At 38.0% G+C, this 25,375-nt stretch overlaps 1 protein-coding gene across 3 annotated transcripts in view; it reads left to right on the forward strand.

Moving 5' to 3' along the window:
- The window catches only part of smash (smallish), a 358,678-nt gene extending 339,921 nt beyond the window's left edge, over positions 1-18,757 (forward strand). For all 3 annotated transcript variants that reach the window (XM_071587737.1, XM_071587738.1, XM_071587739.1), the window contains 7 exons: positions 2,206-2,393; positions 4,265-4,498; positions 4,808-5,392; positions 15,917-16,122; positions 16,295-16,494; positions 17,027-17,191; positions 17,446-18,757. In XM_071587737.1, coding sequence (XP_071443838.1) covers positions 2,206-2,393; positions 4,265-4,498; positions 4,808-5,392; positions 15,917-16,122; positions 16,295-16,494; positions 17,027-17,191; positions 17,446-17,468 — 1,601 coding nt within the window. In that variant the 3' untranslated portion in view covers positions 17,469-18,757. The remainder of the gene's footprint in view (positions 1-2,205; positions 2,394-4,264; positions 4,499-4,807; positions 5,393-15,916; positions 16,123-16,294; positions 16,495-17,026; positions 17,192-17,445) is intronic.
- The last annotated feature ends 6,618 nt before the right edge of the window (positions 18,758-25,375 follow it).

Below are 25,375 nucleotides of genomic sequence, written 5' to 3' on the forward strand. Positions count from 1 at the left end.
TGACACCCATTAAAGTAAAAATTGGGTAAAATGTTTTCTTTTCTTCTCTTCTTTTGATTAATTGCCCTTGAAATAAATTTCATCATACATGAAGGCTAAAAGTTCACCTTAGGCTATGGCTGCACCAAATGTTGCCCTTACCGATCCAGCCTCATAAAGTCAAGCATATGGAGTGGATCCAAACTGACAATTTATTTCCTATGCATGACTGCCCTTAAGGGAATCAAAAGTATCTGTTTTTCACGCAACTTGGCCAGTGATTGTTTGAAAAAACACCTCACTTGAATTTAAAGGATTTTTATGTCATTTGAAAGAGCTTCAAATCCTTTCTCTGGTATTCATAACATTAAGTAACATTTTCAAGTCTGAGGATGACTCTGTGCTGCATGCTCCTATCTTGGTTACCTTTTTGCTTCCGCCATGATCACTTGTGAACATTAGTAGTTATCACACCCAAAAATTCCTCCCAGAACTCGCATCTATGACTCCATAATAGATTTTAGTGACATCATAAGTTTATGATAATGGCATGGTAATTTATATTGACTAGGAAAAGTGAATTTCATCTATTAGACTGACCTATTTGAGACTGAAAATTCTAGGTCTTCATTTAAGTGTCTTACTAGCAATCTCTTGCTTTCAATGGGAATGGGGGTTTATTTATCTGAGAGATTCATATTGCTCTGAATTCTTTGGCTTCAAATTGTAAGTTTATAGTTGTCCATTGTCAATTCATTTGGTTAACTTGTACAAGCTCAACTTCAGCAACTGCAGCAAGCATAGATCTGTGCTTGAAGAGCAAAATGTAATAAGCTTTTCTCCAGATGCCATGTAGCTTGATGTGTTCAGAGTAAAAAAAAGTTGAAATGCAGGGAGCAAATTATAAATAGGGAATTTCAGCTGTGCATAGCACAACAGATGTCATATCTTCCTTCCATAGATCAGAAGATGACTAAATACCAATATCTAATTTTTAGATAATTATTATTTTATAGTGTTTCACAGAGAATTAAAAGGTCTTATCCGAACATTATGTTGTTATATGCCTTAAACAACTGAGTTAAAAGCAACGTACTCCCTCTGATTCATTTCAAAATCCACAAAAGGTGAAGGTTTCAGTATAATTAGGAGTCCAACAAGTAGAGACTTGAAATCAATGGTGGAATTCCAGGAGAATTACCTGCCATAAAAAGCAGTATTTTCAATCATAGTTATGACTAATATGCCTGTTGATATTTATGTAAACTTTTATCAATTTAATTATTAAGAATAGTCTTATCGGTTCTTGGTTGGTTTTTGATGGATCCTGGCACTCTTGAATACTGTACTCTTAATTCCAAACTTCAATGCTGCATACTTCCTTCCTTCCTGCATTCCATCCAACATGCCTATCCCTTGCTTGCCCAAAATTCTCCCCTCTATTACAGTCTTCAACATCCCATTGCAAATCTAAATGGTCTGCCTGACCTTTTCTGCCAAAAGACCCCTCTTAATCCAATTAATCAACAACCTAACCAATTTAATAATTCTTACAAAATAGAAAAAAATATTAACTAGTTGGTTTATGGTGTGGAAAAATTATAGATTATACAATTATGTGATAAGCTAATAAAGAAGGTGACTGCTACTAGCTATTCATTCATTTGCATCATTTATTTGCATTGGTCTGGTTGAGTAGCCATCATCAAGTGTTCCAAAATGTACTAAATTCTTTTTATCCTAAATAGTTTGTTAAAAAAGGAATATTTTATAGGCATTTCATGTGTTCATCAATTGTCACAAGAGTTATGAAAAAACAGGCGCTTTAAAAAGTTAATAAAGCTCCCACAAAATTTTCTAATTGGTGAAAAATAGGCAAACAGTTTTACATGATTCTATTTTTTTTCAGTTGGCATCTGCCATAGAGGTAGATAACTGTGGGAATCATGAAAAATTTTTAACATTGTTTTGAATTTTTATTTATCACAATTGAACAGAATCTCTTTAATGTTTTTTTAGATTTGGAACTGTACCTGATGAATCAGGTATAGCAGGGGAGCTAAAAAGTCATGATGATAATGCAAATGAGTGGTTTGAACAGTTGGAGGGGGCTTACATGATTACTCAAATTCCTGAGGGCTTAATTTCCAAGATAAATGTGTACCTCATTAATTTTGCTTATCAAACTATGTCATTTCATCACATTTAAACTCTCATTTTTTACAGAATTGGTGCGACTGCAGCAGCAAGAACCATCACCTACAACTCATTGTGGTTTGGACGTCTCATCTTCTCCCTTGCCGGGCGAAACAGAGGAGGAAGAAGAGGAGGAGCGAAGTAGTTGCCAAACACAAGAGACAGATTCTGGTGTGGAGCTGACAGAAAAAGACAGAGAAGATAGAAGAGGGAAGAAGGTAACATATATTTCTGTGTATTTCTTAATTACCATGAATGATTTTTAGAATTTTGATTTGCAATATTAGTTGAATAAAACTTCAGTTGAACCACGGTACACTGTGTCTTTAGCCACTCTCTGAGACTTTCCCTTTCAAGGCATGGGATCAATACAAAAGTCAGGTAGACTATTGTGGGGTGTCATATTATTCCTTCTCTGTTGCATAAAGCCAACAGTGTATTAACTACAGGTATGGTTCCTGAATTTCATGCCCAGTATTTCTTCTGGGATCTATTTCTCAAATTTAGTAATCAATGCAGAAGTTTCATTTATTTTTTCATTTACATTTCACTGGATGTAATTTATGATGCCTAATGTTACAATGACTTAGTTGAACTGCTTCTATATATTCAGACTCTGCTTTTACCTTATAAATACGCAACTTTATATATCAGATAAAGCAAAATGTCATAATTATTCAGTTTAAACTGGGCTGCTGTAAAGTTTCTTATTTTTACCTTACTGGCTTCATTTAGTCTGGACCTCAATGAAGAAAGGAATTTGGTTGGTGCCCATAAAAATACCTTTACCCCACACCCATATCAAATGTACTCAGTGAAATAGTTTATTTTTCGTACATGCTCAGACTTGTATCCATTTGCTAAAAGTTACCTTGCATTGAAGTTTAGGTTATGTACATGGACCACAATTTTTAAAGTTAAAGTACCTAGTTCATTGAAATAGCTCTTGCTTTGCTTATTTGCGTTAATACCCATAATTCAATTGGCACTTAAGATTATAATTAATGTTTATGACAAATGGAAATTCTATGATCATTGATAGATTTTATCAAGTTCATCCTATGTAAAGAAACAACAGAGCTGAAGATAGGCATGTCACCAAAATACTTGAGGCTTGTGACTGGTAAGGTAGAGGGACTAAAACTTTTAGTAAACATTTTAGAAATCTGAAACCCTTCTGAAAAAGCATGAGTTACTGTTAATTGTATAAATACTCCTTAAGTCTGGAAACTAATCTCTACCATTCAATCATTAGATTTGCAATTTCATAAAATAATAAAATCTTTGTCACAATATGCAAATTCTACTTGAGAGAAAACTCTATAATGAAATTTCTGGATTGACATGATTAAATATCCCATCCAGGGCTGCCAGAAGGTGCTTTTTCAGTTACAAACTTGGGCTGGTAAATTCAGATTCTCCTGGAGATACATCTTTTTCCTTTCTTGGGAGAAATGAGTGCTGGACTTGGATTGAGGACTTCAGCTCTAATAAGAGATTTTTGAATCTCATTTCTCTGGAAAAAGCTACTGCCTTGGGCCCCTGGAGTCAGCTCTTGCTTCCTTGGGACTTCTTTGCCAAAGATTAATTCCCCCTAGTCGTCCACAATACTGTCTTCAATAGACTTCTTTAAAGTGCTGTCCAGGCAGAAGAGTCATTTCAGTGAAAGTTGTGATTTATGTTGTTAAAAATAATTTATCCTAGACAAATCACCAGACAGTCACTATTGCCCAATGTTTCTTCATTTTATGATTAAGGAAATAAACTTAAAACTTAGATCATTGAGATGTACATAAATAAATCATAGTATTAAAAAATATGATTCTGATACACATTGGAATTTTTGGCATGCCTCCATTATGTCAACCAGAAACGTACTTATGTATTTGTATAAATGTTGATGAAAATGATGCTTATTTAACACTTTTAAACATATAATTAAAACATAACTTTTCAAAAGTTATTTTTACACATGATATGACATGAAGCAGCTAGTTACAACTATCATATTATATATAAGAAATAGTATTATCTGATGTTGGCAAACAGTTTAAATATGTTAGTAACTCAACATTTTGTTTTCAAACAGATAGTGGAGGTTGAAGAAATAGAAGAAAGGAGACAGGCAAGAATGCAGGGAATCCAAGGCTTGTATGAAAAGGAGGTGGAGGCAAAGAATAATGTTAGCAACCAATATTATGGTCCAGTAGTTGCTGAGCCAGCAGCAGCACTGCATCATCAATCCATGCAGGATGTTCGGATGAGGGAAGTTGTAAACGAAGAGCCTGTGCACTGTACAAGAGAGGAGCCTATTCATAGCTGTGTAAGAACATATTACTCCATATTTTTGTGAGTTTTGGATCATAGTCTATGGCTGTTAATAATTTAACTGCAAGAGCATAACAATTGCAGGTTTTTTGTGAATGTCTAGAGGCATAATGACACAGCATTGAAAATTTGCATTTTCCTTATATTTGCTCTCTACTGCTTAAGTGATATCCCGATTACTACATAGAGCTACATTTTTATTTTATTGCAAATGAATGTGCAGTTCAGTGAGGATTTTAAAGAGATCAAGAGAACTTCACTCAATATGTATTTTCTAATTGAAAACCTTGTTTTGTTTAAACAGCCACCAGCTACCCTGAGGAGGTCTCTTCCTGATTTTGCTTGTCCTGATGGTGACGGTGGACATCCTCAGCAAATAAACCACTCGGAGCAGCCCCCATGGAGAAGACCGCAGCCTCCACCTGTACCCCCCCACAAGCCGAGGCCTGTGCCCCCAGCAGAGGTGACCTCACCCCCAAAGACAAACATGCGTCAAGCTCACTTGCGTGCCTTGAATGTGCCACCCAAGCCTAGGATAATTCCCACCGATGGCTGGGTTTCCCCTGAGGTTCGTTCATCACATGCCTTTGAATGGAATGGTTCTCCTCAGCATCCTTTAAATCCTACCAATGTTCCCCCCCAAATGAATCATCCCTTTGCCAACTCCCTGCCAAGAAACCACACGCTCATGCAAAGTGGTGCTCCGGTCATGAGCCCTGAAAGACGTGGTTCCCAACCTGGTGGTTATCCAATGGGCAGCCCTGTTAAAAATGATGGAGTTCACCCAAATAGTGTAGATGGAATGCAAAGGGAAGAAAGAGAGAGTGTGCCAAGAAGGAAGAAGACTGATGGTAGTGGTGGCTATAATTACCAGCATTGGCTTATTCAGGTAATAATAAACCCTTTTTAAAAGTACACAAAGGCATATGGTATTTTGATTAACGTTACATCATATGTGCATAAATGCTGGTCAGAATCATTTCTATTAAGTCAAATTAATCTAAGTATACTCAACATTTTATTGACTGGGTGAAAAACAACAATATACTTGTGTATAAAATTTGTGGCTCCATTTTATTTTCCATCATATAATTAATTTTTACAGACTCAGTTTTTATCTTTGATTAATCAAGAATAATAATGTGGTACTATAACAAAAGAGGTACAAATAAGCGTTTCACCCCAGGGAGATAAGCCAGCCATTGAAATTTATTCTGCCTACTTTGTTTGTATGCCATGCACTTTTTTTAATTATCGATTTCCATAAAAATAATTCATTAGAAGAATTTAAATCAGATTTCCCATGAAGTATGTTCTCTCTCAGCATAAAACTCTACTTTGCCAAATTTAGATTATGATAAATCCCTGTAAAAGAGCAACTGAATGTGTAACTTAAGTGGCCAAAATTTCAATTTGCCCAAAGAGAAAATTTGCCAAAAGTGTTCTTGTAATTCCTTTCTGAAGCAGTATTATCCAATAATGATGTAATGAATGTGACATATGACGAAATTAATTATGTTGTAGTGATCTCTTGATCAGACATGGAAGAGGAGATCCATCTCGAGTGGCTGCGAAGAATCTCCGGTAGGGTCTTTGGACACTTAAGAGTTATTACTCAAAGTAAATTAGAATCAACAAGGAGTTTATTAGAGTTACAGTTGAGTACAATGGCTGCCCTCTGGGTCTGACGTGACCCGTCCAAGAGCTACAAGTCTAATAATCAGAGAACGCCCCTCTTTCCCTTTTTGGGGCGTTTAAATACACTCATCCACCGTGGGGAGAGATGGGGTGGGGGTGAAAGGAAAACAGGGGAGGGGAGTGCATGGTCTCTCGCTCCAGGGTGGCCTTTGGCCTGCTGACCCCTCCTCGCGTCTGGTGATAAGGGAGTATGGTTCATCTCTCCCACCATCTCGCTTCTTATCTTTGGTCCAGACTCTTGGGTATATCTGTCGTCACTTATCTTTGGTCCAGACTCTTGGGTATATCTGTCGTCACCTGGATATCTATCGAGAGGTGAAAATGGTTTACCACTCCCAACTTATCGCTGGTCATCTGTCCTCTGTCAGAATGTCTCTGGGTCCCCTCATCGTTTCTGGGCGGCGACCAGTACACCTCCCTCCTCAGAGAAGAGGAAACTCCTATTTCCAGGTGTTTTCCTCTGTTTCATTAGCGTTTCCCTCGGGCAGGTTCGGAAACCGATCGTCTCTCTCTCCCAGGGGATGGTAGCACAACACTGGAAGTTAGCTCAATTTCCTCTTCTATTTGAGGAAATCTTTCATCCGACAGGTTTACCTTATTCACAAACTTTGGCTTAAACACTATGGCCTTAAAAGATTCACATTCTTTACAGGATTTGAAATGGTTTGGAAAACATCTGTGACAACATTTACAGCAATAACATAAAATCATCAATCCAATCACCACTAATCCTAAAATAGTTAAATAGGACAGATGCATCACTCTGTCAGAATGGTGTAGTTTCCATTCTTGTTCCGATATTAATTTCTCTACTTCATCCACCTTATGGCTAGCATATTGTAAGTCTTCTAAATTATTAGTGACATGTTTAAGTGGTGCATACAATTTCACTTGTTCAAACTTTAGTTTGACCCCATCGTCCTCACAACAGTCATATATAATGTTTAGATCAGGTATCACATCCTTGTTGGTGGTATTTGAGGCTACACGTATTTGAGTTTGAAACATTACATTGTTACTATATCCTCTACACCTGTTCAAGAATTTCAATTTACCCGAACCTTTTAACAATACATCAGTGGCCTCCTCATTTTCACAAAGTATGGTTAATCTTTCAGTTTTTGGTGCTACAAATAACCACTCATTACCATCTAATTTGGTCCATAGGGTCTCATTTAGCTCTACAATTCTTTTAGAACAATCAGAAGGTATTTTTCTGATGGGTTGTAGTAGTTGAGCTTCGCATTCTTCCCTGAAGTGGGTAGAATGCACGGGGAATTCTTGCTTGCACATCCTCCAATGCTCACTCACTACCTTGCACTTGGCAAACACACTATGGGAAACTTTGCAGTAATACTGCTTATTAACATCCATAAAAATATACGGTTTCTCCGGTTGAATAAAAATAAATTTAGATCCTAGGGCTATGGGAAAGGGAATCACACGATACACATTGAACTGTACTCGATCCGTCAGCGGGATCTTCAGGATATAGGCCAGCACATTATGGTTTACAAACACATCAAATTCCACAATTTTTTGTAAGACACTGCCTATAGTCACACCCGAAGGATAGGGTAAGGATAGGTCTTTAGGTATTTGGGTATCCTCAGATTTCATTGTCCTTACTATTTCGGCCGGACTTATTATGTGAGGTTGCATTATACCCTTTTGTGCATTTATAATAGAGGTCAGCAGTACCTCATACCTTCTCCTTATTTCCTCCATTAGCCTATTCAGCTGGATCATGTGTTTGTTAACAGTGATCATAACAGAAACTATCCCGAATTTCCTTCGTATTTCTTCCTCGTCTTGACTAATGTGTTCCTCTACTGATTTTAAATTTTCCATCAGGGATTCCTCATTCCGCTCCAACCCTCTAATGGTCGTGTTCACTGTTTTCAGGGTGGACTTAACTACCGTCATTTGTTCTTTTGCCAATTGCAAAACGTCTTTCTGTTCTTCCTCTAATTTCCCTATTTTTTCGCTGTAATAGCTAGCGTCTTCGTCATCCATAGTCCCAAACAATACCTTTCCCAATTCTCCTACAAAATTGAGAATTCCCCTTTTGATCCTTAACGGTTCTTCAGTCGGTTTAGCTATCTGCGCAATTAGTCCCTTAATTTGTTTGATTTCCTCTAATTTGTGCGCAGCATATTGTATTAAGGTCGCGCAGTCTGTTAGATTCGCCCAGGAGGTATTTTGATATCTATTGCAAAATCCCTCCGTCGCGCTGACATACTGTTTTACTTGATTAAACTGTTCATTTAGGTTTTTTAAATCAACGTAACAAACTAACTTCCACTCAGAATGATATAACTGAGCTTCTCCCTCGTGCTCATAATATAACCCAGGGGAAACTCGGATGTTGGTAACCGTATAATCGAATCCCGCCACCAGGTAAAAGATCCACGTTGTCGTTATCAGCACGGCGGCGATCCCTTTCATTGTTCCTGCAAAACATTAGAAAAACAGTTTCAATCTGTTCGCGTGTACCTTCACGCATTTGCCCTTTCTAGATATTACTACATTCACCCCTTCCACTTTAGTGACTAGATACGGTCCTATCCATTGCGCGGATAACTTTTTGGACCTACCTCTTCTGACCGACTCATCGAACAGTAACACCTTGTCACCGGGTTTGAATATTTCAACCTTCGTTGATCTGTCGTAATATCGCTTATTCTTCTCCTTTGCTGCCAGCAGGTTTTCTCTTGCTTTATGATAGCACGTTTGCAATCGGGACTTCAATTCTTTCAAGTAGTCATCATCTTCCTTCTCTTCCTTCTCTTCTCTTCCTTCTTCATTTTCATCATCTTCCTTCTCTTCTCTTCCTTCTTCATTTTCATCATCTTCCTTCTCTTCCCTTCCAGGCTTATTCGGGGTGGAAACATGATGAACCCTACTGAGTGTGTCCGCGATTACATTTTGAGTTCCCTTTCGGTATACTATATGGTAATCGTACTCTTCCAACTTCATTCTCCATCTCATAAGTCGCGAACTCGGATCCTTCACACTGAAAATCCACACTAGGGGTTTGTGATCGGTCACAATGGTGAATTTCCTTCCGTATAGATAAGGACGAAAATATTTTGTCCCCCAAACAATCGCTAGCAGTTCCTTTTCTACGGTCGAATAATTCTTCTCGGCCTTGTTGAGCGTCCTGCTTGCGTAAGCCAGCGGTCTGTCCTTACCGATGACTCCTTGCGATAACACACAACCCAATGCCTCGTTGCTGGCATCGGTGGAGAGTATGAATTCTTTTGAAAAATCGGGGTATTGGAGAACAGGTTCATTCGTCAAGAGATGTTTTAATTTCTCAAAACTCTCCTGTTGCTCCTTACTCCATTCATACTTTACTTCCTTCTTTAGCAATGTGTGCAATGGCCTGGCGATCTGGCTAAACTCAGGGATGAACCTGCGGTAGTATCCCGCCAATCCAAGAAATCCTTTCAGTTGCTTGGTGGTCTTGGGTTCAGGAAACTCTTGAATTTTTCTCACCTTGTCTGGATCTGGTTTAACACCTTCCTCCGTGATCACGTGACCTAAATAGTTTACTTCTTTCCTCAGGAATTCGCACTTGTCTGGGTGCAGTTTTAGGCCATGTTGCCGTAATCTCTTCAATATCTCCTTCAGTCTCTCATTATGATTCACCAGGGAATCTGCATAGACAATTATATCATCCAAGTACACCTGACATTTGATCCCTTGTAGCCCACTCAAAACAGTATTGATAAGCCTCTGAAATGTGGCTGGGGCTCCTTTTAATCCAAATGGTAGCCTCAAGAATTGATAGTGATCAGTGGGTGTGCTAAACGCCGTCTTTTCCCGGTCGTCTCGCCTTAGGGGTATCTGGTGGTACCCGCTCGCTAAATCAAGGGTGGAGAAATAGCGTGCTTTACCCAGCTGATCCAATACTTCCGCAATGTTAGGGAGGGGGAAAGCATCGCCCACCGTAACATCATTCAGCCTTCGGTAATCTATCACTATTCTCCATTTCTTCTCTCCGGAGGCGTCCATCTTCTTAGGGATCACTATTATCGGGGAATTCCAGGCGCTACTGCTCTTCTCAATTATCCCATCCTTCAACATCTTTTCCATTTGGTTGCTCACCTCCTCTCTATGGGCTTCAGGTAGACGGTAAGGTTTACTTTTTATCGCTTGGTTAGTTGCAAGGGAAGGAGTTGGAATTGCATGTTCCACTGCTTTCGTGCATGAGAGGGTGTCTCCCGGTAGGTGGAATACATCACTGAATCCTTCCAAGGTTTTCAGTAATTCCATCTTTTCTTCCGCGTTCAAATGAGTCAGTCTAAGAAGGGAGATCATTAAAGCCCTCCGCTCAGACACTCGGTCAGCCTTTTCTAACCGCAAAATTTCCTTTTCCGTTTCTACCGCTTTCAGCTCTATTTCGGGGAGCACTATCTCCTCGTCTTTCTCATTAATATTGACCATACTAGTGAGACACTCGCCGTCCATGCCCATGGTGAGCGACTCGGCCAAATATATCCCAGGAGCAACTGATTGTTTTTCGATAAGTCCTTCCCCAACACTCTCAGTCGGACACTTCACTATTACTTCACTTCGCGCAGGTAGCTTTAACCGTCTGACCGCCTTTACCCGTATCTCTTTGTTTATTTCCGTATCAAACGGTATCACAACATTCCCCATTTTGATCATTCTTTGCGCAAAGTTTATTTGAGCTCTCGTCTCCTTAAAGAAATCGCTACCAATTATTCCATCGTTTTCTAGGGCGACTTGTTCATCCACTAATTGAAAACTGTGGCTTCTTACTTTTGCTCCGGTCATCAGCCCTAATTTAATAATTCCCAGCGTCTCAAATTTTTTATCTGTAACCCCCTTTAAGGTTACCCTTCCCCCATAGAGGTAATTTGTGCCCTTCTTCAATGAGGTTTCCTTTACTAAGCTTACCTCCGCGCCCGTATCAACTAATAATTTGAGCCTTCCATTTTTGCTTTCCTTAGCTTCGAAAGTGACAGTGCACCCTCTTTCAATATTAACGGACCTCACTTGGCGCACTTCGCCATACGATTGGCGCACTTCGCCATACGATTGGCGCGCTCTTTCACCCTGATTCTCCCATCTTTTCCTATCGCCATTTTTCCTCGGCGCCCTACAGTCTTTCATTAAGTGTCCCATTTTATTACAATTAAAACATTTAATCCCACTTAATGCCCTAACTGCTTTATTTTCAACCTTGCTCTTCCTAAAGTAGCAGTCCGAAACTACGTGTCCCATTTTCCCACAATTCTCACATAAGGAATTATTTCTCGGATTAAATTTATTCCGCTCTTTTGCTGAGAGTATGGCACTCTCCTCTTCTAAGGCTACTTCAGTGGCCTCGGGAAGGAATACTACCTTGATCAAAAAGTTCCCGGAATAACCACCGTGTGGCGCTCCCATCGTTCCGATTTGAGTTCTGTTTTTTTTGTTAAATTGGTACATCTGTTGTTGATATTCCCTTTAAATCTTAGTGTCATAACTTGACATTTGCAAAAGTTACGTAGCCAAGAGTACATCTATCTCTGTGTGTGTTGGCGATTTTTTACAATTGCAGAAATGGATTTAAATTTGCAACAACGAACTTGTATTAAATTTTGCGTAAAAACGGATTTAGTGGCGCACGGACGTTGGAAATGTTGGAAAAGTGTTTCGGCAACGATTCTCTAAAAAAAACGGTCGTTTACCAGTGGCACGAGCGGTTCAGAAGTGGTCGTGAGTCAATCGAAGATGATGAACGCAGTGGCAGACCATCGACATCGAAAGTCGGTGAAAAAATTGATAAAGTAAAAGAAATGTTGGTCAATAACCGCAAATTAACCATCAGAGAAATAGCGGAGGACTTGAACATTGCCTATGGATCCGCCCAAGACATTGTGGTTAATGATTTGGGTTTCCGTCGTGTAGCAGCAAAGTTGAGACCTCAATTTCATGCAAAAAAGAGACCGTGTTGACGCCGCAAAAGGCATGATTTGCGAGGCTGAATCCGATCCCACATTCATCAAAAGGATCATTACTGGAGACGAGACGTGGGTTTATGAGTACGACACGCAATCCAGACATCAGGCAAGTGAATGGCGTTCACCAAATGAGCCGAGACCAAAAAAACCACGTCGTTTTCAGTGAAAAAAGAAGGCAATGCTGACGGTTTTCATGGATTACAACGGTGTAGTGCATCATGAATTTTTGCCAGAAGGCCAGACAGTAAACAAAGAGTATTATTTGGGCGTTATGAGACGTTTGCGTGAAGCAATTCGCCGAAAGAGACCAGAAATGTGGGCAGAAAACTCGTGGATTTTGCACCATGATAACGCACCGTCGCACAGTGCTATCATTATTCGTAATTTTTTGACGAAAAATGCAACAAATACCATCCAACAGCCACCGAATTCACCTGATTTGGCTCCCTGTGACTTCTTTCTGTTCAATCGAGTTAAAAAACCATTACGGGGAACGCGTTTTAGCAGCCGAGAGGAAGTAATGGAAAAATCGCAGGAAGCACTGATGGACATACCGAAAACCGACCGTAACTTTTGCAAATGTCAAGTTATGACACTAAGATTTAAAGGGAATATCAACAACAGATGTACCAATTTAACAAAAAAACAGAACTCAAATCGGAACGATGAGAGCGCCACACGGTGGTTATTCCGGGAACTTTTTGATCAAGGTAGTATTCCATCCCCTCTACTTCTTACAATCGTCTGAATTCTTTCATTTTCAAGCCCTTGCACAAAACATGCTTTAGCTAAATGATTTATAAGGGATATGGCTCCCGCAACATTTCTACTCCCGACTACTTTTGCAGCAGCATCTCGCAAATCTGTTTGCATCGTATCCATTCTACTCGCCCAATTAGCAATGCTCTCCTTTGCATGTTGGCGCGAATTGAACATAGTGCATGCATAGTAATCAAGTGTCCGCCTGGTCGCATAGTTCTCTTCCAAAATGGCCCTAACTTGCTCCCAAGAATTGGACTCGTCTCTCACCATAAGTTTGGCTCGAGCTTCACCGGTTATTTTAGCTTTAACAAACTTCAATAATTTTCCGTGTTCCTCAGGATTGACTAATTCAAAGGCAACGTCCGCGTTCTCTATAAATTCCTTCAATTTCTTTTTATCTCCCTCAAATGGAGAAGCAATTAGTTTTATGGCGTCCATTATGCCACAATACGACTCACGGCTTGCGCTAACGTGGGCTTCCGGAGGAGCCATCACTAATCAGTAATGAAATCTGAGATGGAGCAAAAGGAAATGAAAGTTAGGGTGTGACTTACCCTCTCTATCTTTGCAGTCTTCTGCGTTCCCAAGCTCCTTCCTCCGTTCCCTTCTGCGTCCCGTGGTCTCCACTTGCTCTCGGTCTGTCGATCGGCTGTGCAGTGGTCACCTGCCGGGGCTCTGCGTCTTTCTGCCGTCGACTCTCCGGGACTCCGCCTTGTCTCTCTCTTTCTCTCTTCCTTGCTCCGGTCCGCCGGTACTCAATCCTAATTTACTGTGCCAATACCCCACACCTGACACCAAATTTTTCCCTATGTAGTGATCTCTTGATCAGACATGGAAGAGGAGATCCATCTCGAGTGGCTGCGAAGAATCTCCGGTAGGGTCTTTGGACACTTAAGAGTTATTACTCAAAGTAAATTAGAATCAACAAGGAGTTTATTAGAGTTACAGTTGAGTACAATGGCTGCCCTCTGGGTCTGACGTGACCCGTCCAAGAGCTACAAGTCTAATAATCAGAGAACGCCCCTCTTTCCCTTTTTGGGGCGTTTAAATACACTCATCCACCGTGGGGAGAGATGGGGTGGGGGTGAAAGGAAAACAGGGGAGGGGAGTGCATGGTCTCTCGCTCCAGGGTGGCCTTTGGCCTGCTGACCCCTCCTCGCGTCTGGTGATAAGGGAGTATGGTTCATCTCTCCCACCATCTCGCTTCTTATCTTTGGTCCAGACTCTTGGGTATATCTGTCGTCACTTATCTTTGGTCCAGACTCTTGGGTATATCTGTCGTCACCTGGATATCTATCGAGAGGTGAAAATGGTTTACCACTCCCAACTTATCGCTGGTCATCTGTCCTCTGTCAGAATGTCTCTGGGTCCCCTCATCGTTTCTGGGCGGCGACCAGTACAATGTTGAACAACTTTTAACTTTTACCAGAAGGAATTAGTATCAAATCCTTAAAATTTTAGTGAATAAAATTAAATGCCAGAAAATAATGGTTTGTTGTTGCAGGCATAACTTTATGGATTTTACACAATATATTGAAATGAAGAAGTTACTTTGTAATTCTATGTACACTTTTTTGGGAGCTACCTGATGATGACGTCCAATGTTGAAACGGAGGTTGTGTTTTAAGTAAAGAGTGTGTGGAATTACAAAGTTACTTCCTTCATTTCAAAATAATTATTTTTTATACCCTTAATGAAGTATGTCATAATTATTGGAGATCCTTGTGCTAGTAGCCATAATACTCAACCACAGCAACCACTCCTCAACGTGTACCTGCTCATTCTGCCAAATTCGTACATTGAGGAGTTAAGAATCCAATATAGATTTTTACATATTTTATGCCTTGAGATTGGTGTATAAAATATTCTATAGGAATTGTGGTAGTTGGAAACTGTGACTTGCTAAAATAAAAGGTATTCGCTGTATTTATTTAACATAAACCTTCAGAGAACAGATGATTTGCTTTTTAAGGATGAATAGGCAAAAATGAATGAAAGATAAATATGCTTACATGCAAGTTCTAATCTTCTTCTAACTACTTTCTCTTGTTTGGGGTTCAGATATGTTTATGATTATTTGGGTTAAATAGACAATGCATACACTCACTTCATAAATCAAGAAAGAAATAATTCATTATTATTTTAATAAAAATAGTATGTGCACTGGTTAAGATACTCCTTATTGCTTTGAAACTTGAGCAGCATGGCATGATTTTTTCTAAATATCTGCTGAAACTCGATGAAGTTAATGATATAAAAGCATGCACGGATAATTTGAAAAACGAATACACACCCTATGCATTGTACATAGTTTAGTATAATTGTGCTTCCATAATATATGGGAGTTGAAATGAAACTTTATTCTCCATTTTATTTGTTGTTCAAATAGTGTGATGCTACGAGGTGTCACAATTTCAAGGAAGTTCACCGCCACCATGTCTTCATGTTTTTGTTTTCCTTGTGTGTGCAAATTTATGTAGTTTCATCATGAATAAGCTTTCAGTTCTTGAACTTGAATCTTCAGGAAAGAGATACAGCTGACTGATGAAAAAAATATTGAAATTATTTGCAATGCGTAATGCAAGCATTATCTTCCTTTGTGGGAATATCTAAGAAAGTCTTGTTCTATCACGCATTCGTCTTGAAGGAAACCCTTTCCATGCCCCAGCATATTCAAACCTTTAATTTATGTCTTAGTCACAAGCTCCGACCAAGCAAATCTAGTTAGTATCACTGTAATAAAAACTGAATAGTGTCAAGTTATTGATGGGAAAAGGGTAATTGAATTATATAATCTGGTCAGCATTTAAAAGTTATAATTATTTGGTACTCGGAGGCAGATAGGCCATTCTGGCATTGTGATCGTTCATGATAATTTAGTTACATTTTAATGGTGTAATGTTGATTAAATCTATATCCTTTGCCAATGGTTTTAGTATCAAACGTACATTTATTAATTGTTGTCGATTCCACAGGAAGCAGAACATCGACGAATAACAGAAATGCAAGATAGAAGAAGAAGTCACAATGGTCACAGTGTTCCTGCACGGGAGAGTGGGGTGGAAGAAACTGTAACCAACGGGTCGCCATCCAGGGGGAAGCCCCTACCAGACTCAATCATTCAAACACTGACACAAAGGGTGCAAGGAAGGACGGCGGCAATGTCATCACCTAATCACAGGTAATGAATTGTGGGGGAGTGTAATATTTTCATAATTAGGATACCAAATGGTCTCAGACTTTGTAAAAATGGTCCAAGCATGATTATAAATGTGTTTCTCACCCATGCATATAGGGTGTTGTGCCAACCATAATTAAAAAATTAATCAAAACAAGTTTTATTTTGACTTCAGGCCACAAGAACCACAACACACAAGGTCAGAGGGCCGGCCAAAATCTGCCGACATGAGTGTTATCCACCGCCAGTTGCAAAACTCACCACGACATCCTCAGCAGCAACAGCAGCGACCAACTCTGCCTGGCCAGCCACCAACTGAAAAAATGCTCAGTGTCAGTGGAAAGAAGAAGTGCTCCCACTGTTCACAGGAACTAGGTTTGTAGGGTATTCATTGCTGCGTAAACATTGTTGAACTGTGATAAAGTTGTATGCAATTGTTTTGTTGATATTTTTTGCTTATATTTTAATCACTACATTCTCATGCCAAATAGTGGTTCATTTAATTTTTAAGAGGAACATAGGGATGCTTCAGTATGTGCAATTCTTAATTTTTATTCAAGACACTGGCATTGACTTGATTGCACATATGTTATAAAGTTTGTTTTTCTGTTTAAATCTGTGGATGCCTCTGCAGAACAAAAATATTGGTAAGAAAACAAATTCAATTTTGAAATTAATGCACTTTGGCATATACTATAAAGTATATACACCTCATACTGTTAATTACGTTAATAAATTGAGTGAGGTGCAAGTTTAGATGTCGGTAACCACATGAATCAAGAATTTCATACCAATAATAAAATCTTTGTTAATTTTTTAAGTGAGCATTTTGACTTTTAAACAAATTCTTGTTCAATGTATACCTATTTCCCTCTTAATGAACTCTTCACGATTATTTTCATTGCAGGCCGTGGTGCAGCAATGATAATAGAGAGCCTTCGTCTGTTCTATCATATTGGGTGCTTCAGGTGCTGTGTGTGCCATGCTCAGTTAGGGGATGGACTTGTAGGAGCAGATGTGAGAGTTAGAGCTGGAAGATTGCATTGCCATCATTGTTATTCCAGTGATGATGGTAGGTGAACTTAATATCAATGTCTTAAAGTGAATTTTATATAAGTTCATATATTGTATTTGTGGTGATGGTTTGTTAGTTGTGACAACCCACCTTGTAATCCATCAAAAAAGATGAAGTGGAGCCTGTGGCTCATTTGTGTTAAAATGGAATGTGTGTCTTCAGTTTAAATATAGTTCAGAGATAATTTTGTTCTGTTAAGCCTCTTGTGTAAGAAATGAATTTCATTTCATGTATCTGTTCTTTTTTTTCAGGTGTGAAGTTCAGCTGCGTATGATTGCTGTAATCTCAAGCATTGTTGTTTTTTCTCATGAAGATGGCAGATTGGGTAGTGTATCAAAAATGTGTGTACATTTTCCCTGTCAATGTGAACTATTTTTGTTGATTATTTTTGTTGACATTTTAGTATTAACACAACGCAGTGTTTCATGGAGAATATCTCAAAGTTTTGAGAGTTTATTTTTAAATTTGTATATCATTTATAAAATATTGGAGTCACCAGAATATATTAAAAAAAGATACGAGAAATAAGTCTCACTAGCTATCCGAGTGATTTCCTGCAAAGAATTTTGTATCTACCATTTTCTTGTCCCCATATTATGTTTTGTATGGGGATGCAAAAAAAGTTTTACGAAGAAAGGACTGCTTCATTTTATGATCCTAGTATATGTGGATCAAGGATCTAATGAAAAATCACAAGCAAGGGGAGAGGCAGGGTTGCTGTAATGTAATACAGTGCAAGAGGAAGGCCCATTGACTGTAGAAATGGTAATTCAAATTATCCTACAGTTTGCTGGTTGCCTTATATATGTAATTACTGTGTGTCATGGTTTCATAATCCATGCACTGTAAAAACTTACTGTATGTGTTGTGTAGTCATTTGTGTTGTTAAACACGAATGGATGTTTATAGACTGTCCTTGTAATGTTGCTTTGTCACTGTCAGTTAGCTTTCTCTTCCTTTTGTAATATATTTCCCTGTCTAAATATTTGTGTGTCAAGATATTGATGCATAGAAATTTAATAAGGCAATTTGTAATTATAGCAGAACTGATAATCTCACTTATTAAGCAAGGTAATTCTTCACTTGTGTGCTAATGTTTTGTTAGCAACTCCTATTTATTTAATTTTTAAGTCTTTGCAAAACAAAAATGTTTTTCATGTCTGCTTTTGGCCAAATTTTACTTGTGTCTATAATTAACCACAAAGCTGTTGATGAAAATGTGACATCAAGGAACGGATATTTTGTTTATACAAGCATTTTAATAATTGTACATGTTTAGTTTAATCTCTTCATATGTTTTAGGTTATTTCTAACCTAATGCAAATAAGCATAAGTGCATGGTGATAGTATAAAAGAATATGTATACTATGTGTTGTTCCTTTTAATCAGCTTTAAGTTTGCAGTGTTATTTTGGGTAAAGATTTAAAATTTCTCTTGGAAAGAACGTTGAAAATTTTGCCAAAATTTTTTCTCTTCATATTTGATATACCTGCCTAGTGCTAATATTTGCAACAAAAACTGTACATAGGTGAATGTGGTAAATCAAATAAAAAATGAAAATCAGCTTTTTGAATGTCAATTTATAGCTTCTCGTTGAACTTGGTTTTAATAAGCTTAGTGAATTTATGGAGCTTACATTTTGAAATAGCTACCATATTGTTTTGAGTATAACTGACATGTTTAAATATGAAGATTGTAACAAAAAGCAATAGTAATACTAAACCTCTGATTATATTAACCTCGAGTAGTTTGGCTACTGAGAATAAATGCGCAATGTGCATAGATGCATTTTCATAGGAGATATCAGTAATGGTCTTAAAATTTGAGTTATGCATTATTTAATATTTGTAATTTTTGATCCAATAATGAGTGTCCATCAAATATCATCATTTGATTGTAGTTAGTATAAACTATTTTAGATTGCCCATTACCTTGATTTTGAAATGTCATTGATTGCACACTGAAACCAAGTTCAGTGTAATGGATTTCCAGTAATAAATACCATTACTTATGTCATTAAATTCAAGAATATGATTGTAGGGTCACTAGTCACGTAGGGTAGGGTAAAAAATGTGAATCATTTGGAGATACTGTTGTATATAAAAGTTAATTGCTTGAAGCTTTAGCTGCAAATTAGTGAAAGTCGTTGTGAAGTAGATATATTTAAATTTGTCAGCATATTTTTATGAAGGACAATTTTATTTTCTTATTTCATCATTAGCTATTCTTTTCATGTATATTCGTACAGTATTTAGGAACTCAATTCCATGCAGTAGTTACTGCTTTAAATTTCCCTTCATTCGCAACATTTATTCTACCGAATGAATCTTACATGTAACAACTAACATGCCAAGAAATGCACTAGGATAACTAAATATGTATGTAATTATTAAACAAGTTTGAACTGCCGATTTGTTTCTAGCTGCTGCAAAAGTAAGGCATGCAGTTAATAATAGGTATAACCTTTTTCAGTCCCTATATTAAATATGGGGAGTATGGTAGTTCAGTGGGTAGAGTGATGGGGTACTGACAAGAGATGGTTTTAATAATCTGGGCCACGGGCCATCCTAATCTTCCCCCAAGTTGCATGCATTTTCATGTACCCGATTTCCTGGGAAACCACGGGTGGGACAGGGTAAGGAACTGACCCCTCCCCCACTTTGATGTGTTAATTTCACACACCATATAGGGCCTAGTATTAGGTGAGGCTGGCTCCACCTATAAAACCAACCTTCTGGTTGATTACTGTGGTTATCTGTTGTGCTGGTAATGGTCTCACATTAAAAACATTATTTAGGGAGAGAACTGGAAACCACCCCATTTATTTATTCCACCATATTTTGAAGGACACACATGAATATGATTTTGGGCAACTATGGTACTGGCCCCCTGGGCTCTATATCAGATCTGACAATGGGAGAGGCAAGGCTTCTGCAGTTGTCGTCATGTAAAATCCTCTTAAAGTGGAACCATCAGCAGAGAAAAGGAGACGGAAGAGGACTCAACCAGTTATAATAGGGACTTGGAATGTTAAGACCATCTTGAGGACAGGGAAATATGAGACGATAAAGCAAGAGGTGTGAGAGGGTGCATGTATATTTTAGGGGTCTGCCAGGTGCTATCCATTCCAATACACTAGAGGAATCTACAGTTGAATGGTACATTTAAATATTTCATAATGAATATGTAAATTTGTATCAGTGCCCATAGTACGAGGGAGGTCCCAGAAGTACCCGACCCAACCAAGAAAACACAACAATTTTGGAAAAAATTTATTTATTTTTCAATATAATCTCCTTTCAGCTCTATACACTTATCCCAGCAATGTTCAATAAGTTCAATACACTTTTTATAATAAGAACTGTCTTGCTCCTCAAAATAGCTGTTAACTGCCAACATCACTTCTTCACGGTTGGAAAATCTTTTACCACTGGGCCATTTTTTCAAGTTAGCAAACAGAAAATAATCCAAGGGGCCTAAATCTGGCAAATAGGGTGCATGAGGTAGCAATTCAAACTTCAAATTCATGAATTTTGGCCATTGCAATAACGGATTTATGGGCTGGTGCATTGTCTTGATGAAACAACACTTTCGTCTTAGCCATATGCGGCTGCTTTTGCTTGATTTTTTCACTCAAACGTTGCAATAAGTTTACATAGTACTCGCTGTTGATAGTTTTTCCTTTTCCAAGATAGTCAATGAAAATTATCCCAAAAAAACCAACACCATGACCTAACCTGCAGATGAAACAGTCTTTGCCTTCTTTGCAGGCGGTTCTCCCTTTTGAATCCATTGTTTTGATTGTTCTTCTGTCTCTGGTGTGAAGTAATGGACCCATGTTTCATCCATGGTTATGAAATGGCACCAAAAATTCTGCTTTGTTGCTGTGAAATTTTGCTAAACACTCAATTGAAACATCTTCATGACACTGGTTTTGCTCGAGGGTGAACCCATCTTGCACAAAGCTTTCTCATGTCCAAATTTTCAGTTAATATGCGATATACTGCACTTTTTGAAATGCCTACTATGTCTGCTAGCTAGGGCACTTTCAGTCAACAATCATCCAGTATCACTGCACTGTTTCTGGAGTCATCACCTCATTTGGTCGACCAATGCGATGCTCATCTTGACAGCCTGTATGGCCTCGTTTAAACCCAGCTATCAAATATTTTACTGTTGTAAATGAAGGAGCAGACTGGCCCAGAGTAGAATCCAGTTCAGCTTTTATATTGGTGGGGCTGAGGTCTTTCAAAACGAAGGATTGTATCACATAACGATGACCAATTTTCTCCATTTTCACAAATTCACTGAAAATGTTCAATATTGATGGCTGCCAAACAAATATTAACCAAGTCTTTAAACTTGAAACATATGCTTTATAGAATGCGTACTTTCTAATACTGCAATATTTTTCAAACTATTACCGCCATCTCTAAGTCAGGCCGGGTACTTATGGGATCACCCTTGTACTTCTCTATTGGGATCAGAGAATTAGTTAAAGGGGTTCATAAGTGTACTTGAGATATGGCTGGGCATTATATTAAAGCCTCACCTTGGACTAAAACCCTGCTATGATGGAAGAAGGGTTAGTGTTCTGATGGATGTCAAAGTTACTCTTGTTAGGCTCACCCATGTCGGATAGGTGTATAAGTTGCATAGAAAGTAGCCCACACAATGTCTGTCACTCAGTGAGGTGGCTGGAAAGGCATCTGATCTCATTAGGATAACAATTTGAATGATGGTGTCACCTTAAAAACGTTATTGAGGAAGGAAACCACCTTAATTATGTGTTTATAGCAAATATGATGGACACAGCAGTAGAAATGAATTCTAGCAGCAACATGATGCAGCCCAGAGAGGTGAATGCCATGCCAAGCAGCAAAGGTGACAAGCCGCCTGCAGTCATCAATCACTATAAATCCTTGCATGGTGGAATTGACAGCAACAGAAAAGAATACCACAATTGTTGCAAAAGGGACTTTGAATGCTAGAATGCTGTTGAGACCAGAGAAGTTAGAAATCATCAAGCAGGAGATGGAAAGAGGAAATAAAGAATTATTAAGGCTATGTTAGATGAGATGGATGGATTGTGGGAATTATTGGAGTCAACAAAAGGTATGCTTGGTGTAATAGCAGACAATAATGAAAAGGAATTTACAGTATAACTAGGATGTAATAGTTTGCTTTGTGGATTTTGAGAAGTTGTCTGACAGAGTAAACTAGGTGTTATTTAAGAATATTTTGCAAAAGGTAGAAGTAGATTGGAGGAATGCATAACTTATCTACAACCTGTACAAGTATCAGACAGACTTGTAAACATTGCAGATGGAGAATGAGGATAGGGGAAGGGTGGATAAGACAGGATTATCCATTAACACCCTTGCTTTTCTATGCTTTAGAAGAAAAAATTATGAGTGGCATGCAAAGAGCTGGTGGTAAGAATGAAAGTATATCAGGTATTCATCAAATCAGTCAAGTTGCAGATGATTGAGCATTAGTAAGCCAGGAAAGCAAAGGAGTTCAACCATTGCTGAGGATAAAACAAATCGTCTTTTTTAGGTATGGAATGAGGATCAATGGTTAAAAATGAAAGTATTGAAATTCAGAAGAAAAAAATTGCTAAGTTGAGCTAAATTGAACATGAATTGGGAGAACATAAATTAGAGCTGCCATTTATATTTTGATGTTCACAAATAATGCATTCTGGTAAAACATTTTTTACACTGTCAGATTCTCATACCTATCTAAATTTGAGCTTAATATTCATTCACTTGACTAATTTATGTGGCATAGCATTAATTAATCGTAATAATGGTAAAACTTTGGAGCCAGGTTACTGAAGTACTCATTAGTGACAAAAAATTGAAAACATATGGAGATAAATAACAAATTATGTATGTATGTTCAAGTGAAACATCATGGGAATTCTGTTGGAAATATTAAAGCAATATTTTCAGGCATTAATTGTAAAGCCTAAGGAAATAACATAAGACATGAATGGTTAGGAGAGGAAGTTGACGTCAATGAATGTTTGAAAAATACAACATTTGGGTATGATATTAAAGTACAGGTATCAATTGATATTTTAAAACCTGTGATAAATGGGAGAATGTAAGAAGATAAATGTGGAAGAGAGAAGTAAAGAATATACCATTTAGATGGCTTGGAGGGATAGAATATAATTGAAGATGAAGAATGAAATAATGTCAAACAAAAGCTATTCATTCTCTAGAGCGGGAGTTTTAGAAGACTGGAATGGTGCAGTAGTAAGGGGTCATGTAAAACTTCTCTAACAAATACGATACTTATAATCATCATCACATTGGAACCAAGGCACTGAAATACTTGTTTAAAAGACAAAATTTTAATAAGTACAGAATATTTTCTGTTCTCATCTTTTGCTGGCAGTTCGTAAGTATTTAAAACTAATGCATATACATTGAACTAATGCTTACACATCTGAATGAGTACCAAAAAAATAAGGTAAAATGTTTCATTTCCTATAGGTTATTATATGATAACTATCCCATTTGCTTGACACAAAACTATACAAGCAGATGTAATTAAGTATTCCTAATTGCCATTCCCATCTCAATATTTTTAATTAGCAAAGTAATCTCAAAATATCCTCAGTATGACTTGGGTTAGACTCTCAATGAAACAACGTTTATAGAACATATTTGAAGCATTACAAAATCAAATGTACAGAATTAGAACTTATCAGAATTCCCGTCGTAGTATAATTTATTGTGTATAGAAACTGCTACCGGCTGAGATATACTCAACTGAGGCTGAACAAGGAAGTACTTTACTTATACTAACAGTGAGATTTAAGTAGATAAATTGATTATTTTCATTATTAAGTGAAATTAACGAATTTTATAAACTGCAGAGATAGAATTTAACAAAAACAAAAAATATTTGGACTCATTGTGTCACTAAATTCACTCGATTCCAGTCTTTTATTAATATGCGAAAGTTGCTTATCTCTTTAAATTTCCCACTATTAGAACGCTCGATTATTATCCTTTTCGATATTTTTTATATGTGAGTTTTGGTTACGGTGTGAACTGGGAAACTAAATAACAATTTAAAAATGAATGTGGACATTAGGTTCCTCTTATAAATTGATAGTATTTAATCAGGTGTTTAACCAAAATGTGCACATTTGAGAATGTAGTACCTCTATGAATACTTGGGAATTCACAGAAATGTTCGGCAGCGGGTATGTGAAACCTTCAAGAAGCTACCGGCATCTTGAAGTCGATGGAGGAACTAAGAAAAGAGTGGGAAAAAGTCAGCCGGAGTTGTAGTGGAATTCAACGGGACAGTGTAGTGTTTTGGAATGCTTAATCACACGAAGGAAAACTCTTGCGATGCTTGTGAAGAGTTTTGATTTATTCGTTGGTGCCAAAAAGGATTCGTGAGGCGTGTTGTCTTGTGACTGGTGTACCTGGTTATGCGGATTATTCAATTAATACAGCGAGTGGTTAGTTTTCGGAACTGCTGTTCGTTTTAGTCTTCAAAAGATTTGTGTTCAATTTGCTTGGGAGCAGATTACTTTGGCCGGGTATGCATTGTGGCGCATGCATATGGTGCATTTGAATTATATTCCCGGTACATCCTGCATTCCACAGGTGCACTGTCAAATTTCACATGCATGTGAGTGTCCTTGCCCGTGTTTGTGTAGTCGCGGTCGGCAAGGATGACGAAGTTGCTCGCAATTGAACATTATCCAGGAGAGGGAATATGGATAGCAGAAGTGCAGTGACCTGATAGTATAATATCATCTTCAGGAATGGAACGAATATGGCGACTGGTCATAGAGTTGGAGGAGGGAAATGGGAAAGGTCAGTTTTGTTAATAATATTGTGTCGCGAAATTTACCGAGAGAGAAATGTTGAAGTTATTATTTTAGCTTCGTCAAATATATTTCTAACATTTTTGCGGATACTCGATCAAAATTGCAGACCGCTTCAAGCTAGAATTTCAAAACTATTTTTACCGCATAATGTGTTGTCAGACGAGTTATTTTGGTTCAGTGTGTCTACTTCGTGAAGGTCCTAAGAGTAGCTTATACAGATTTTGTATTTGTTACTTATACTTCGTGAAGGTCCTCCGAGGAGCTTTTACAGATTTTGTATTTGTTACATATATCGTTACATGCTCACATGCTATTGT

This window comes from Hetaerina americana, unplaced genomic scaffold, assembly GCF_022747635.1.
Source record: "Hetaerina americana unplaced genomic scaffold, ioHetAmer1.1.p SCAF_3, whole genome shotgun sequence".
NCBI classification, from domain to species: Eukaryota; Metazoa; Arthropoda; class Insecta; order Odonata; family Calopterygidae; genus Hetaerina; species Hetaerina americana.